General features: G+C 37.9%; 1 protein-coding gene across 2 annotated transcripts in view; it reads left to right on the forward strand.

Moving 5' to 3' along the window:
• The first annotated feature begins 8,338 nt into the window (after positions 1 to 8,338).
• Positions 8,339 to 18,606, forward strand: part of LOC149075256 (solute carrier family 41 member 1-like) — a 41,466-nt gene continuing 31,198 nt past the window's right edge. The window contains exons 1-2 of one of the 2 annotated variants that reach the window (XM_089242573.1): positions 8,339 to 8,443; positions 12,249 to 12,483. In XM_089242573.1, the coding sequence (XP_089098699.1) occupies positions 12,325 to 12,483 (159 nt within the window). In that variant the 5' untranslated portion in view covers positions 8,339 to 8,443; positions 12,249 to 12,324. Of the gene's footprint in view, positions 8,444 to 12,248; positions 12,484 to 18,606 lie in introns of those variants that run through there. The other variant, XM_089242574.1, reaches the window with a different exon arrangement.

Below are 18,606 nucleotides of genomic sequence, written 5' to 3' on the forward strand. Positions count from 1 at the left end.
AATTATAAAGTGGCAATTAAAGTTACGGTGGATAAGTTCTCGCTCCTCCTAAAATACCAACATCTACGATGTAAAACATACACAGTAAGGATTCAATTATAACTGACGAAATGATTTTGATATATCAACATAATCAATCCTATTAAAATCAAAATTTCATATAAAAATTATTCATTCAAACGTTTTTAATTTCAATTCAAACAAAAAATTGTATGCTCGACTTTAAATTTTCTCCAAATTTTTATTTGAAGGAAATATTTTTATTTAAAGGCACACAATATGTTGATTTATCAGCATATTGTGTATCTGATATATATCTTTGTCAGGTGCACGATATAGATCTATGTTTTTCAAACTATATTAAAATAATTTATTGTCCCAAGTTGCTGCCCTTCAAAGTACAGATTATTCACATGGAATCAAATACATATTCGGCTGAAAAATTAAAGACTTGATCGATTAACATCATAAATAATTTGCAAAATATAAGACGAGATCGTTCTATATCATAGTTATGACATCTGATATTCCTCTGACATTTCGATATATAACAATATGGTGCAAATATTGTACTACATCGTTGTGCTACTGGGGAGAGAACAACAACTACGACGACAAAACTGAGAATAAAAATGTTCAACGCCAGCTCATGAACTCAATGCTTGCCTCAAATCAAAACACTCTGGAACGAAGTTAAAAAATTATCATTATCCACCAACATGCTAGTTCAACTGCAAAATGACTCAGCACTGCTATCATTTTCACGTCAATTGATCAAACTTGGCAATGGAAGAATTCCCGTAGAGACCCAAGCACTGGACTCATTACGTACCCAAATAGATTTTGCGAATTGTTAAACTCAGTTCCAGAACTTGCAGACAATGTCTTCCCAAACATTCAACAAAATCACCGAAACCATGAGTGGCTTTGTGAGAGCGATTCTGGCACCGAAAAATGACAGTGTGAACAAGATCAACGAAAAAATCCTAAAAATTATTCCGGGACATCTTACAAATCGGTTAACACTTTGACAGACACAACGCAGACAGTTCTGTATCCTGCAGAATTTCTGAACTCTTTGGATATTCCGGGTGTGCCACCGCACAACTTGACCCCCAAAGTCAGAGCACCGGTAATGCTTTTAAGGAATTTGGAGACACCGAGACTCTGCAATGGCAGCAGACTCTGCGTGAAGAAATTGCACAATTACATCATCGAAGCAACGATTCTAACTGGATGTGCCAAAGGAGAAGACGTCTTCATTCCACGTATCCCAATCATCACTGAAGAAATGCCATTCACTTTCAAGCGATTACAATTCCCGATTCGTTTAGCTTTTGCCATGACAATCAACAAAGCGCAAGGCCAGTTATTAGCAGTGGCAGGTATCAACCTACTTGAGCCCTGTTTTTCACACGGACAGCTTTACGTCGCGTGTTGGTAATCCCAGGGATTCTCGCGTGAGACACGAGAGAGCGAGCACGCTCCGATTGAGCTCCCCCCATTTCTCATGTTAGGGAACATTGAAATGCTGTGAAGTACAGCAAAGTTTAGGCACGAATCCGTACTCAGTCGGTTCTACCAACTAATAAACCCCAACAATAAATTTTTGATTGAAACAGTAAAATAAAAGAATATGGCAGACCGTAAGCTTCTTGCCCAACAACCAGCATGTTTTTTGCACGAAATGATCCTGGATGAGGACAGAGAAAACGAGGAATGGCACAAGCTGTCTGCAAAATACAGCCGGAAGAAGGCGCGTAACGCCGACCTGAACCGAGCCACCATCGCTTTCCTGGACACCATCAGGGACCATTATGACTGTTGGGAAAAATCACACCCAAGAATCAGACGCCCAGAAACTGAAGTTTTCTTTTGCACGGGTGATGAATTCCTGAGGAAAGCCATGGAAAACCATAAAGCCATAGCAGCCAGACCAGATGACCCGGAGATTCCCCTCTTCAAGCAGCAGCTAAGGTGGAATATTAGCCAGGCCTTCGTAATAGGCTACGACTGCTTCTTCGATGAGGATGGAAACGAGCAAATCTGGGCTGACTATGTGAATGAGATAAACATACACATCTGGAAAAGGGCCAGGAAATGGGACGAAATCCCACTTTTCATGCGGAAATCGTCTGTCCAGGAGGCCAGTCAAGATTCAAGTACCTCAATGACGGAGACCATAGACCCTCCGGAAGAGAAGAATGGTATCCAAGGACATCCAAAAACCAAAGAAAATCCTGAAAAGTCAAGCGATCCCGGAAAAATTCAGGAAAAAGATGACGGCGAAAAGGCCAAAGACGACGTCCCCACCGAGGAAGCCGCCCAAAACAGTCCCGCCTCAACAGACAAGCTGACGGACGAGAGCCAATCGCGCGACAGCGACATGGACCAAGCCCCGCCCACACGTCTGATGGAGGTCGACGAGCCGAGCAGTGACCAGCCGGCGGTAAATGGGCCTCACGACAAAAATTTGGCATCTACACACCAGATGGAAAAACAAGAAATATTGTGTATTCACAAGCGACTGCCTGAAGTTTTTAATTAAAATATCTTAAAATAAACGTAATTTTTTCTTACTTGATGCAGAATTTTTTTTGATTAAGAAATAATTAATAAGCTATACATATATAAACTTTTTACGGGGCGGGCAACGTCGCCGGGTATCAGCTAGTTAGTTAATATTTTATAAGCAATAATATTAATTAAATTATCAAGTTTGGCTCGAAATTTTAACAGTTGCTATTTGTGTGGGTAAAATAACGTTAGTAAAACCCGCAAAGTGTAGCCGTCCTTGGCTTTTATATTGTTTTTCATTACAATCACGGAAAGCCTAGAATGATTGCATTGCTAGTTTTACTAACGTTATTTTAACCGCACAAATAGCAAATGTTAAAATTTCGAGGCAAACTTGATAATTTAACTAATATTATTGCTTATAAAATATTAACTAATATCATATCATATTGCTTTTTTCTTACGACGTATTAATAAAAATTCGGTCACTAATTTCAATCGAAGAATTGTAACAGCTTTATTTGATAGGTGGCGTAAGGGGATTCTAGTTAATTGATGTCTTTCTCACATGTAATATACACGGTAATCCTAAATTCATGTGATAAATATTAAGAGGTGATATAAGACAAACAAGCACTTTTGGTCATAGAATGTATGGTCGAATCGCAATAGCAAAGGGGGGGGGGGTTTGAGAGAGCACAACTTCACCAAAAACAAATATCATATTTTTCCGACGGATTTGCTGCGATATGGTCATCAACCATTCGGGAGTGCATATGCACCTTTTAAAGTCTGGTGGTGGGGGGGGGGGCCCACGATGATGATGATGATGCCAATTCCTATATATTATTAAATCAGTTGGCTTTACCTTTGACGCTGAAGGGAGGGCCCCCCCCCCTCTCCCGTATCTTCATCCATGTACTGCGCCAAACACTGATCAAGCGGTACAATGACCAGGGCCGTCTCAAGAGCATCATGGGCCCCCGGGCCAATTGGTTTTCCTGAGGCCCTACCTGGTAAATTCTAGAAAATTTCAACAGAATCTCATTTTTGTGAGGCCCCGGGCCGTGCCCGGGTGGGCCCATGCGTTAAGATGGCACTGACAATGACTGGTGGTAGAATTTATGTCAGGATGGCCGAGCGGTCTAAGGCGCCAGACTCAAGGTTGTACCTTCTCCTCTATGAAGAGTTCTGAGTGTTCTGGTCCACGAATGTGGTGGTAGAATTTTCATTACCCACGTTTCACCATGAGAACTCCTACCGCATTTCAATAACCTGCATCCTGGTCACCACCATTGACGTCAACGCAAGATCGAGCTTTAGAGGGAGACACATTGGGTTACGGAAGCACAAAGAGAAATTTTGAGCTACTAACCTTTAAAAAACATTCAGAATTTACAGAAATGGGTAAAGGTAACATACGGTTTCAAGCTATTTCCTTTCGATATTTTCATTCTTTTACTACAATTTTTGAAAATGTCTTCAATTTTTCATCGTCTTGGGGAGGGCAAGAGCAGAGGTGCCGACATGAAGAAAACATTGAAGGGAGCTGAAACTTGCTGGTCGTCTCATATACATGGGACTAAAGCACGTACGCAGGTATTGCATTGTTTTTCAGAAATTATTGGTGGGGGGGGGGGGTTCAAATGGCCTCAGCCCTTAGGTTCCGGCGTCTATGGGCATGAGCCCCATCCCATGTTCTCTCCTGCGTACTACGCCTCTGGTAAAACGTATAAACTCAGGGCAGGGCCGTCTTAAGAGTATCATGGGCCCCCGGGCCAATTGATTTTTCTGAGGCCCTACCGAACGAATTCTCGAAAATTTCAAGATCTCATTTTTATGAGGCCCCTCTGCGCTTGAGGCCCCCGGGGGGGGGCATGCCTTAAGACGGCACTGACTCAGGGATGTCATTTCGCCAGGGCCGGATTAACCCATAGAAAGGCCTTAAGCACTCAAGTGATTTTGGTGCCCCCCGACCCCTTTGCTTTTAACCTTAACGCATGACTTGGGGCCTTATGACAATTATATATTAGATCTGTTTACAATTTTCGAGAATAACTATGTAAGTTGCTAAGCAGGTATTTTTAAGCGGAGGGAGGTGTTCAGAAAAATAATTTTGCTTGTGTCCTAGGATGCCACAGCTCGGGAACCAAGCCCGTGATTTAGGGAACGCCCCCCCCCCCGGCTTTTGAAAATACACTAGAAATGGTATATAGATATATACAGAGTGATCAGCGAATAAGCCCTTATTTCAAAATTAAATGTCTCTACAACAAAGATCAATAGAATTATGCGGTGAACGGTACGTTTATTAGCAAAACTGTAAGAATGTTGTACAGAAATTTCGAAAATTTAGTTTTTTTTTCAATTTTTTAAAATTAAAAAAAAAAAACAACAAAACTGGAGATTTTGGGCCATGTGTGCTGACAAATTGTTCCAAAATTGTAACGTAACGTTCAGTAGTAATCGTTTCTCGCACGAAGAAGGGGCGATAATGCCTCTGGCGCATACCGTAGCCCATGCAGTCAGTAACTTTAGGCGAATGCAGTGGTTTCTTTTCACACAAATGCAGATTTTCGGAACCCCAAAATACAAATACAACGCCACAACAGGCAAATTGCCCAACGAGGTGGCTGACTTAAGAACATCATGGATCCCCGAGCCCTACCTACTACTGCTACACCACACATGCACCCCCCCCCGCGGAACCCCCAATGAATCGGTATATGCGGGAATGTGCGTGTACGTGTAGTGAAACCTGACGTGAAGTTTTTTTTGTTTCTCTGTAATGCTTGTTATGTGTAGTGCTGTCATCTACCACCAATTTTTCTAACTATGAGTGAAGTGTTATGATTGAATGATTTATCGTTGTAGGACTGTTGCTCTCTGTGGCGAGACTTTTTAACGGGGAGATCGGCTCGCATTTGCGCCTTGAAGTTGGGAACCACAGAAAACCAACTTCAGCCGACCACCACTGTGGGGTTCGAACCCGGATCCTCGCATCGCGAGTCCGTCACTATAACCACTCGACCACCACAGTGGCGTCTGAAAGTTAGGAACCACAGTAAATCAACTTCAGCCAACCACCACTGTGGCAACAGTGGGGTTTGAACCCGGGTCCTTATAATGCAAGTTTACATTGCCAACATTGCCAACACTGCCTGCCTTGAGGCAGTTTTTTTTTTTTAAATTTTAAAAAATTAAAAAAAAAACTAAATTTTCGAAATTTCTGTACAGCATTCTTACAGTTTTGCTAATAAACGTACCGTTTACCGCATAATTCTATTGATCTTTGTTGTAGAGATATTTAATTTTGAAATAAGGGCTTATTCGCTGATAACCTTGTATATACATACATTGAGTACATGTGCTTTCCCCCCCCCCCCCCGGAAAAAGTTGAAATGACGGCCCTGTGTCAGGAGCCGCAAGTGCCGGTGAAGCCTCATGACAATTTTATATGGTTAAAATTTTTTGGAGAACGTAAGCATGCAACTTTGTAGGCAGGTATTTATAGCTAGATGTGTGGGGCCCTCAGAAAACTTTGTTTTTCCCGAGGGACCTATGATGCTGTTAAGACGGCTCTGGGCTTACTTTATGGAAATTCAGTGAAATTTCAATACAAAAACTAGCGAGTTGTTCGCAATTAACTTAGTTTCTCTCAGGCCCGTCATTTGGGGAGAGGGGGGTGGTCAGGGAGGGGCCGTTCCCCCCCCCCCCCCCCTCGGCTTTTGAAAATACACTAAAAATGGTATGTATATATATATATATATATACATATACATACATTGAGTATATGTTCTTTACCCCCCCCCCCCGGAAAAAGTTGAAATGACGGTCCTGGTTTCTCTGCTTTTCTGGCCCCTTTTTTTGTTTATGCCCTGAGAACATGTTTATTTTGATTAATGGTTAATCCGGCTCTGCATTTCGCAGCAACTTATAAATAAAAAGGTAGGAAAAATTTATCTTTATGTGCTACGCAACATAACAAGGTATAAGCATTATGACGCGCAGAATCACGGTTTTTAAAAACTAGGAAATGAGGAGAGCGGTTTTCGGATTTTAAATAAGTACATTTTGTCTTTGGATTTAGAATAAATATTAATTTATTAATTTTCATGTTTTCTCATAAAAGTGAGCAAAAACACATTTGTGATACTTGATTGAATAACATTTTTCTTGAAATTATTTGTAGTAAATTTTATATGTAGAATTTTAATGCATTATATGATATATATGAATATGTGTGCTAATAACTGTAATTCTTTGAAGCACAGACATTTTTTCAAACCCACAGGAAAAGAGGTATGTAAACAGGTGCGCCCAATATAGTGCCATATGTGCATTGAGAAGAAATATAAGCACTCTAAGGCCATATGGCATCCCCTCCTCCTTCAAAGAAGAGATTTGGCATATTTACTCTCATCGGGACGTTTTTATTTAGGAAATCTTCTCGCGACATCTTAAATCATCAATGTTATCCCTCTCCTTGGAGGGGAAGGAAGTGACACTTTGGATAGGTGGGACCAACACGTCGGGAACCACTGTATAAAGGTAATAGAGGTGAAAGAGGAAATCTCTATTTTCAGATAGTCGTAGGTTAAGGGCGGCAAAATATTATTAGCCTCAAGCGGCAGAATTTCTAGGACCAGCCCTGGCCCCTAGGCTGGGATCTTTTGCTGTTCCCCGGTCAGACTTTTCACGGGTCCTTCTATAAGCTAATCTAAAGTGTGAAAAAGCAAAGCAAAAAATGATCAGAATTGTCCTGAGCCACAGGGCTACAGCCCTGTTAGCCTCGTAATTGTAGGAGGCCATGAGCCTCGGTCTCCAAGCTGGGATCTTGGTCGGGCCCTCAAACAAGAACGGATCCAAGGCAATGTGTCAGTAGGGCAATTTCAACAATAGTTAGCAACTTTACTCACCTTTTACAACTTTTTTAACTCAATTATCAACTTATTACTTCATCCCTTTGACATTTTCTTTGACTAAAATTAGCAGTATTATCCACTGAGGGAATTAAGGAAGACTAAGACGCTTCGGCAGGAAAAGAAGTCCTACTAAGTCAGACATTAATTTTTATTTTACATTTCTCATTTAAAATAGTACATATCCTTTTTTTATATGTTTACAAGCAACATGCACTGTATTTGCTGACGTACAAACCTCTTAAGGTGCGCGTATACAATAGCGCGCGGATCATGCAATGAAAGCATTCGCAATTGGTTGTTCAGTAATTTGTACGGTGTTGTGAACGATTCTTGAGCTGCTTTCACTGGTCGCACCTGGAATCGGTTTTTTCAAGGAACACAAATTAAAGAAAGGAACACAAAGGGAGTTTGTGTACGTACGAGCGAATTAGAACCGCTGCAGGGGGTCGTGCGTTTCAAGATCGGCGCGCTAGTGTACACGCGCCTTGAGACCACACTATCAAGTAGGCGACTGGATAGGGGTATTGTAGGCAATACCTTCTAAAGCTCTAGAAGGTGTTGATCAAGGAGTCCCCCCCCCCCTCTTTTGCCCAAGGCCCCATCAAATCAAAGTCGAGCCCTGGTAGTTTTGAATCATTCGTCAACTCTCTTCACCATTTGAATGCAAGTCGTGTGTAATGTGACTTTTTTTTTCTTATTTATTTCACTAAAAGTGAGTCACGCACTCACACACACACACAAGCTGAACAAAAAAATTTCTTTCATAAAACAAATCCCCGCATGAAAAATAAGGAAAGTAATGGAGGGGGGGGGGGGAGAATAAGAAAGGGAAAACACACACAGTGTTTCATCCGTCGTGACTGACGTCACCGACTATCTTACGTCATCCTGTTTTTACGTCACCCGTGCGGTTTTTCGCGGAATACGGATTTCGCGTTTCTGCTGCAGTCTTTTCTAAACTGACCGACTATCAGGGTCCGTCAGCTGTCAGCGCTACACAGGTAACAAATAGAATTTTCAACATTTTTAAAAGGGCTTTTGCTTTATCCTTCGTTAATCAATCGGTGATGAGACTCGTATGTTTCATATTCGCTCGCATTTTAAGATTATCTTTCTTTCTACTTTTAACGATTTAAAAATAGAAGTCTTCTAGTGGTTAAGCCTTTCTCCATCATGCCCATTTTTTTTTCTTTTCATTTGTCTTTGATGTATTTACTCATTGATGCATTTTCAATCGCTTCAATGAACTTTGTTTGTGTTTTTTTTTTTTCATATTTTATCTCCCTTCAAATGTGTGTGGTTTTTTTTTTTTTTGAAAATCAATAAGCTGTGAAGGCTGTTTATACTCAGACCTTGTAATCCATGACCTTTAAGTTTTTCTTTCTTTTTTTTTTGTATTTCTTCTCATGCTTAGAATTATTATGAGATTCCTTTCTTGTTTAATTTTGTTGGAGCGGGACCAAGAATATGGATGTAAGTCTGTTTGTAGTGCTCTTTGACATATTTTTCGGTTGGTTCCCAAAGGGGGTGATACTAACCCTCTGTGGTCAATGGAACACATTTAGGTGCGAATCCAGGACGTGTCGGGAGGGGCGAATTGTGTAAGTTCTTTGAATTAGACAAATTTTTCTGTATTAATATCCTCTTGAGAGAGGCAATTGTTTCTATCTTCCGCACACTTGAGCGAAGGCAGACATTTTTTGCTCTGTATGAAGCCGAGGTAGAAATCTTCAGCTGCAAATGAAAACAAGGCGGACATTTTCAGCTGTAAGCGAAACCGAGGCAGATATTTTCAGTTACGAATGAAGCCAAGGCAGACATCTCCAGCTGCGATTGGAGTGGAGACAGGCATCTTCTGATTCAAATGAAATGAAGACAGACATCTTCAGCTGTGAATGGAGGGGAGGCAGGTAGATACTGTAGATACAGGGTGATGTCTCAGGGAAGTGACTTATTGTGTAGGTGCATTTGATCATCCAGTAATTTAAGGGACAGGTAAATTTATTCTATAGTATTAAGGCTCTTGGGAGGGATGATCATCTCCCTCTCTATCTGCGCTCAAGCAGATTAGCGGGGGCAGTAGAGGCAATACTGGACCTTGAATCTCGCAAACTACAGCATCGCAGAAGACACAGAACTGAGGGGGCACAGATTTTATTTATCACCAAAATATTATAATTATGTTCAGAACTGGTCCTCTGTAGATATAGTGCAGTAGAACCTTGAAAACTCGATGCCCCCAAAAGAGAGTATCTATACACATATTGAGTGAAACACGTCAAGTTAGCGATGTTTCATTTAATCTTGCTGTTACAATTTTTAAATATTTATGTATGTACGTGCTTAGAGTTGAACAATTATACAGTCAAACCTCTATTTCTTGAAAACTTCAGATCTGAGGTTCACTCAAATTTATACAATTCCCGGGGCAATGTTGAGAATGAAATTTCCGAACATTGGGCATTATTAAAAACACTTGATTCGGGAAATGAGCACCTTGACTGATACCACAATTGTTGCGGTAAATATAGTATTGGATGCTCTAGTGGAATTAGAAAAAGTAACTGTGAAAAATGCTTTAACACATGTTGTAAAAATGTCATTTTCTGGAGCAAAATGAAAAGATAAGGCAAGGTCCAAAATATTTGCAGCTCTTGCTAGTAAAGATGGCATTGTGAAGGCTCAAAGTGCAAAAAATCAAGCATCAATCTAAGCGTACAGATTATTTTTAATAAGGTGTGTAAATAAAATAGAATTGTGCAAAAAAAATATGAACATATGTTAGTGTATTTGCATATAGCTAAATTGAACGTTGATTGCAACTAGACCAATAATTTCGTTAGTACGTTGTAAAATCAAGGATGGACAAATGTCAGGTGGCCGTAGCGACTTGAAAATTGTCATAGGTTCTTAAAATTTACTTTGTGTAGTCACTAAATTTTGCAGGCTGAGAGCAGCACGAAATGTTCGGAATTCATAGCAGCATACGTGCCAACATGAAAGGGGGGGTCACTATGCCCAGAAAAGGTTAAAAGAGGTACTATTTCGATGCTTTTTCTTTGGGAAATTTTTTTTCAGACATAAAAATTTTTTGACTTTTTTAGATTTTTTTGTGATTTGCCCAGCCCTGTTAAAATATAGTACAGTATTTTCGTTATTTTTGGCGTGTTTTTCCTTTCTTATTAAAAAAAACTATTTCTTGAAATCTTTTTTGGTCCTGTCAGTTTTGAGAGGTTTGACAGTGCAGTGATGTCTCAGTTCACAAATGTTTCGGCCAACAAAGATTTTTTGCCTCGATAACAAATACGGATTAAGCAAGCAAACTTTTTCGTTGATATGGATGCACATGCTAATATAAAACAGCCATGCCATGATTTTCCACAACATTTTCAGAATTACTCTTACTTGAGCCTGATCAGCGCATGTCCACCTCAAAATATTTTTCCATATGTACTTCCACGTCTCTTTCTGAAACTTTTTCAGCCATTTCATGTAAAATGAAAGATTTAGCCAAAATAAAAAATGCATTGAAAAAAAGGAGCCTATATTTTCAGAGCACACGTTTTTTCAGTGTAAGCTGGACATTCTGGGCACTCATCCTTTCCACCTGCATGTGTCAGAAACCATATTGATGTGATCGAATCACAAATGGATGGGAACTCCTACGAAGTCAACTGAGTTGTACCAACACCAACTTTAGCAAAAGCTGATGTTGGTTGTGCACCAGGATTTAAGCTGGATAAAAAAATTAATTTCGCAAAACAGCGAAAATGAGGGGAAAAGCTTCAGCAAAATGCTACAATAACAATGCTAAGGGGCCATTCAAGTATTACATCAGCAGATTTTTAGCCATTTTTGACCCCTCCACCCCTTGTAGGAAAATTTCGTCAGCAGCTTAGAATATTTCATACCTTCAAAAAGGGTGGTTGATGATGTCAGCAACCTTCAAACCCCTCCTCCTGATGCTGACGTAATACTTGAATGACCCCTAATGTAATGATTGATGGTTGGATGTCTACTCGTTGTGTACCTCATGTATGCATTTTTGCAAAAGTGGCGGCTACTTTTTTTGCATTCTGCGATTTTCTTTCGCATTTTGCAAAAAATGTGACCGTAGCTTAAACCCTGTTGTGTACATTGGTGTGAAATAAAAAGATCTTCAATATCTCTCATCTTCCTGTAGATTCTCATTTATCCAATTTTTAAAATTTTCATTTTAGTCTTTGGTCAGTTTTTGTCTTTTTTTAGAGCGGTAAACTTATCTCTAAATTTTGAGCAGAATCTAGAACAAATCAATAATTTTGATAGAAACCTATGAGAAATTGTGTTTTGGCTTAGGAAGATTTCAGTTAATGAAATGTGTTTCCGGGATGAATCTCCTTCGTTACTTAAGGTATCACTGTATTTCACATTCATTATTTATAAATAAATAAATCAACTGCAGTTTTCTATTTGTTAAAAATCTAACTAGTAAATAAGCAGTGGAATGTTTTCGAAATTAAGGAAATTTTTTATTTTTTAACTGGATCTGGCTTACTCAACCAGAACTTTCTCAAAAATTGAAAATGTCATTCACACGAATTCACTCATTGATCATTCATACTTATTTGTGATTTTTCAGTTTGAGTTTTCTAGTTCCGAACAATGGGAAGTTACCTTAAATTGTGGAGTAAGGGAGAATCTTTGGTCACCAAAAAAAAAAATTGAACTCAAAAATGTTGAAACACACATTGTGAATGATAACAGGAATATATATATAAAATGTGTGTATGTGTGTGAATATATAAATGATTTTGGATATTTCAGTGTAGCACTGCGTCATGAACAACACTAGTGTTGCTATCAGCATGGTGTCCTCCTCTTCTGACACAGCCAGGCATATATGCAGAATCAGTGTCTCCAGCTGCAAGGAAGTGGACGCCTTCCTGAGGTTGGTGGTGAACCCAGTACTACAGACGTGGCCAGCGCAGGACATTCAGCTGCTGCAAGAACTTTTCAGCCCTCTAGTGGCCAGGCATTAGTAGACAAACCTAGCAATAAGGTAAGTTGATGTAATTACTGAACTCTATCCATTGTTTTTGATATTGTCTGTTTTTGGATCAACTAATACAAATTTTAATGCAGTGAAATTCCTATGTATTTATACAGTGGAGTGTCGATAATCAGAGGCGAATAGGACAGAGTCCACTTCGGATCACTGAAAACTGTGTGGTTATCCGAAAAATAATAGAAAACTGCTAAGTGCAGCAGTGATGTACCCAGGTATTTGTCAGTAGGGGAGCGAAATATAATTAGGTGCCTTATTCTGTTCCTCATTTAGGCACAATTAAAATAAATTTTAAGTATACAAAGAAACTTCTTGCTAAAATTTCAACCTCAATAGTAACCTCGTCGAGCAAAATTTCAACCTCAATGGTAACCTTGTCGAACAAAATTTCCCTCAAAATTCTCATGTTTTGAAAATGTGCTGACATTTATTAGGGGAAATACGTCGTCAAGTATTTTACAATACAAAAGTATTACACTGCATTTTTTTATTTTTTCAAAATATTCTTTTGTTTGATGAGAACTCTCTATTTCCCACAAATGCTAAGAAATTTCCTATTTAAATTTTGGCAAATTCTTCCCACAAGTCACCATCACTGCATGTGGATCTGTATGACCTTGAATTTTCTGCATGCCCTCAAAAGGGCGGCACCTTGTCTTCAACGCAATAGCTCTGTTTACAATAGTTACGTTAAAAATGAGAAAATTGTCATGAATACTATTGGAAAAACCGCCTTACTCCAGAGTCAAAAAATTTCTTGCTGAACCAAGTCCAATTTGGCAGCAAAAATGGCAACTCTGCACCTGGTGTCCTTCACTCTGCAATAGGGGGAAAAATCACAAAGGATTATGGAGAAGGGGTATGCACAGCGAAAATCTCAGAGGATGTGAATACAGTATTTCTTCTTTCTTTTTTTTCGATGTGGGGGAAAAAAAGTTGTCATGCCAGTGCCGGAACTCCCAATGCTACTGCAATATTGTACATGTAAACTGGGCTAATATGAATTGAACACAAATCATCCCCCCTCATACTTGTCGTAATTTTTGAAGAATTTGTTAGTAATTTTTAGAAAGATAGGTGCTAGTGTTGGCAGAATTTTGATTGGGGAAGCATTCACTGTCCCGCTCCCCCTCTGGGTACGCCATTGAAGTGCAGCAGGGGAATGTTGTTATTCCTATGTGCAGTTGAATCCTGTTATAGCAAACTTCAAGAGACCAGAGAAATCACTTCATTATAATGAAATCTCTTAATAAAGGTATTCTGGGTTTTTGCATTTTTCTGGGGAATTAGAAGTGTGTTCATTAAAATGGGATTTTTTTTTTTTGCTTTAACAATATTCATTAAAATGGGATTTGACTGTATTTTGCCCCTAACTCAATGGCTCAATTCATTACACAAACCCATTGACTGTTGAAGGGAGACTGGCAAAGGCTCCAGGTCTCTTGGAGTGGAGGCAGATATTTTTTTAATTTATAAATTTATTAGAGATGTCTGGGGACCCACCCGAGACCCCATTCTAGGGATCAAGACTATTTTCCAACTGAAATTTATCACATTCGGGAGAAAAATTAGCAAATAAAACGAAACTCGTGCTTAGCAAAAAACAGGTTTTGAAAAGGAATTTTTAAAAATTCTAGAGCCAGTTCCTAAACTTATTTTATTATGGAAGAATGAATACAGATAGAACCTGCTTATTTGATGTTTCATTCAAAGCAACTATCCTGTGCAGTCATGCATTTTTGCCATTGTTCATACAAAGATGTAAATGCGGATTGGAAGTCTTTGTCACATTCTCTGGTGCCTTTGTCGCCTGCTTGCTGCACTTCGGAACCTGAGAATCGTTGCTCCCTAACCCTAGAATGGTACTTAAAAATGTATGCTCTATGATACGTATACGAACTATGTCTCTTAGACGTATAGGTATCATTCTAGGGTTAAGCAAGGTCTTTATCCAAGGAAACAGGAAAAAGTCACATGGGCAAGATCAGGGAAATAAGCTGGTTGTAGAGGTATTGGAATGTGATGTTTTGACAGATAAACTGACATCAGGCAGGACTTGTGAGCAGGTGCACAGACTACTTGGCATTCCAAAGATCTGGTAGCTTGCGTCTCATTGAATCATGCAGATGTTTAAGGCCCCACAGGTCTCCCTGATGTCAGATTACCTGTCAAAACATCAGATTCTGCAACCAGCTTATTCTCCTGATCTTTTGCTCCGTGTGACTTTTTCTTTTTTCATCAGATAAAGAATTTACTCGAGGGGCAACTATTTTCAGGTTGCAAAGGAGCACTCCTTGTGTACTCTTTTGGCGAGCAGCATCAGAAGCACTGGAGGATGTGACAGAAAAGGCTTAAAATATGCATTTCCATCTATTTCCATTGTTTATAAAATAAACAATGACAAAAATGCATAATTGCACAAGATAGTTACTTTCAAGAAAACACCAAATAAACAATTTTTAATCTATATTTATTCTTCCGTGGTAAAAGAAGTGTTGTCAGAACTTTTTGAAAGTAGTAGCACAATGTGTTGGTACAACTGATATAATACCCCCCCCCCCCCGCCCTCTTTCTTTGAAAGGCATTCTACTAGAGTATTTTGAGTATTGTAAAATCCTCTTCATTTCTCTCTTAACCTTATGAGGAAGAAAAGACTGTTTATTCATCCCAAAGGATCTACCATCTGAAATGCCTCTAGTGCGCATTTGCTAGATTCAGATGTTAGTTGTGATAGCGGGCAAGTTATAATACAATCAAATCTTGATAAGTCAACTATTCAGCAGCTGACAAAAATTTGAAGTTATTGTTTGAAATTAGAATTTCCAATAAGTTGAACAGAGTGGAATTTTTTTTTCAAATAAAAACACAATTTTATTGTAATTACTCAAATATTGTTTTAATAAATCATGTCAAACTACTGTAGATGTAGAAATTCGAAAAGATAAGTTATTCTAATTTATTATATTTAATTATTGAATGAAAATATTTAACAATAAACTAGAATATATACTGTATTATGGAAATGGACGCATTCATGATACACGATATATTGAAAAATTTGCGATTTATATGGAGATGCTGATTTTTGGGAAAAAAATTTCTCTGCTGCTACAACAACTTGTATTAACAAGTGGGGAGTATATCTTTATGTCCGTCATCTGGTGGCCTGATGTCATTTACAAGGCATTAGCTGATTTCTTTCACCGTCCACTGTATGGTACTATTCAGTATATATATATATATATATGCTCCAAAGGAGAAATATTCTGTCTGTCACTCTCTATAGTTAGTAGAGAACCAGCAATCGAGGGACCCAGGTTCTAGTCCCGGTAGAGGCAAAGATGAAATTCTTCCAAAAATCAGCATCTCTTCATAAATAGCCAGTTTTTCAGTATGTCTTGCATTAACAAGTGGAAAATACATCTTTCTCTGTCATAATATATTATTGCTGGAAAAATCTAAAAGAAAAAAAAATCAAAATGCCAGAACAATTATTTTGACACTGAATTTTTTTCCTGAAGAAAAAGGTGCAAAATAATGTTTCTTTTGCCTTTTTCAGGGCACGGTGACCCTCTTTCATTTTTGCAGATATGAAATAAAAATAAAATAAATAAATTCCAAACATTTTGTGCTGCCCTCAGCCCCTACAATTTAGTAACTACACAAAGAGCATTTTATAGGCTCCAACATTAATTTTTTAGTCACCATGGTGACTTGGCACCTAGGATTTATTAAGCCCAGTTCTATATGCATACATGATACTCGTATAAATGAAACTAATTATAAATATAAAGTATATAAAAGATGATTTTCTGTCAATAAATAATGATTTTTAATTTTTCTTCCTTTGAAAGAAATCATTCAATTTTTGCAAGACAAATGAATCCTCTAAGTGAATTTGCTGTATTCTATTGCTAAATACTGAATTCTATTTCTAAATGCTATTTTTAAATTTCCCACATTCCTAAAAACTTTGAAATGAAGAAAGGAAACTTTGAGTTATATTAGGGAAAATTTTAACATTAAAAGCGGGAAAAGTTACTGGTTGAGTGAAAACTTCGACTTGAATATATATTCGAGTTATTGGGGTCACTTATTGTGAATTGATCGTATTTGAGAATGCCAAGTGCAAATTACTTTCTATTGCATTAAAACTTGAAGTTCAGTTGGTTGAAAGCTGAAAATTTAAAACAAAGCTGTTTCAAAGAAATTCAGGATATTTCAAAATTTTCTATTTCATGATTTTCAAGAACAAAAAAGAAAGCATTCGATGGTGAATTGAGAATCTGCAAGGAGAGATTCAGTAAAAAAGCTTGTACTGTTGTGGCTGTTTCTTTTTTTTTTTAAATGGGTTAAAAAAAGTGACTGAAAAATGTTCCAATAATCAGGCTCTTATTTAAAAAGGCATTATATACATTTTTCTTTCATATTAGATAAAAATTATTTCAATGCAGAACTTTTAACGTCACTCCACAATAATATCAAGGGGAAAAAACGATTGATAAATAATTTCATTGGCGTATTCAATTACATAAGATACAAATTCAATTTTCAACCTTTTTAAAAATATATTAATTTTATTTTTGTTTTTAAGAACACTCAGATTATTAAAAATATACATCATGCATTTAAATTATATTTAATTTTTTTTAAATGCTTCATTTTTATAGCAAGTACTGAAGTAATTGAGTTCACGTGTAATGAATAGTTTCACTGTTTTTTCCTACTTTGTTATAAATGAGTCTGGTTGTATATGTATAAAGAAAGCCGAAAATTAACCGACTTTTTTTTTATATCAAGGGGCCATGAAATTTTTATTTTTACGTTCCACCTGCCTTTCATTTTAGGGCAGCTCAATTCTTCTCCTTTTTAATGTTAATGTGATTCTCACGTATTCCCAAGGGATCAGCATGATCCGTCCAGGGAATTTGTTAGTGTTAGTAAACATCCATGCCCGAACCGGGATTCGAACCCAGACCTGCACAGTGAGAAGCTAGTTCCCTAACCACTCGACTGCCAGGCGGCTTGACAATTATTTTTTCATATTTTTAGTTTTAGAATGAACTGTAGAATTTCTATTCTTTTTGGACACTCATCCTCAAAGATTTCATGTATTTTTTTTTTTATCACCGTATGTACTCGTGTAAAAGCTGACCCTCCCACTTCAGGATTATATGAACTGTAATAAATTAAAAACCTATGTATAAGCCGACCCCCAAAAAATCAACACATTTTAGGGGGGGGGGAAATATTTTCAAGTAGTGAAAGAGTTACAATGAAGAATGATTCAAACTTTCTAATCCATTTCTTCGGATTCTCTTACCTCTATATTGAAGGCCAGTAAGTACAGTAGTGTTTTCGTAAACTGTGCTGTCATCACCGTCGTCACTTTAAAAAGAGGATATAGTGTTCAGTTCCTTCCATCATGTTACTGATATAACACTTTTCAAAAGATTTAATGATTTCTGTGGAAACAATTTCACACCTTGTGAACCCAATGGCACACCTATAGGCCAATGTCGGTTTTCGTTAAGGCACCATTCTTGGTTTCTTCAGTTTTGAAACTCATTCATTTAGTCCATAAGTTCCTTAAATTATCTTTAAAAGGCTTGTTGATGCTCACATCTAAAGGCTGTAAAATCAACTCTGATCCACCGGGTATGAAAGCCAACAATGTTTTTAATGTTTTAGAACTGATGTTGAAACCAAAGCTGTGGGTTTGAACATTGCTACAAAAATCTACTGATTGGTAACGCCATCCAAAGTGGTCCAATGATGTTGCAGATCTTCAAACTAACCATGTGAAGGCCATGTAGCTATATGATTTGATGAAGTGGGGGTTGATATTTTCTCCTAAAAAACTGACCCACGTATAAGCCAACCTCCTCTCAAAATCGAGGAACAAATTTTTCATTTGAAAAACTCTGCTTGTACACGAGTATATATGGTATGCCCCCCCCCCTCCCGTATACTAAAAACAAAATATTTGATTGAGAATCATTTAATTCCACCTAAAAATGATCACAAATAATTTTTTTTGGTACATTGAAAAATGAGAGGAAAAATAGGGATCTGTAGATTATATAAAACAAATTATTTCGTTTTCAATGCTCGTAA

Source organism: Pholcus phalangioides, unplaced genomic scaffold, assembly GCF_987345545.1.
Source record: "Pholcus phalangioides strain wild (caught in Gottingen) unplaced genomic scaffold, Ppha-v1.0 ptg000015l_1, whole genome shotgun sequence".
Taxonomy (NCBI): Eukaryota; Metazoa; Arthropoda; class Arachnida; order Araneae; family Pholcidae; genus Pholcus; species Pholcus phalangioides.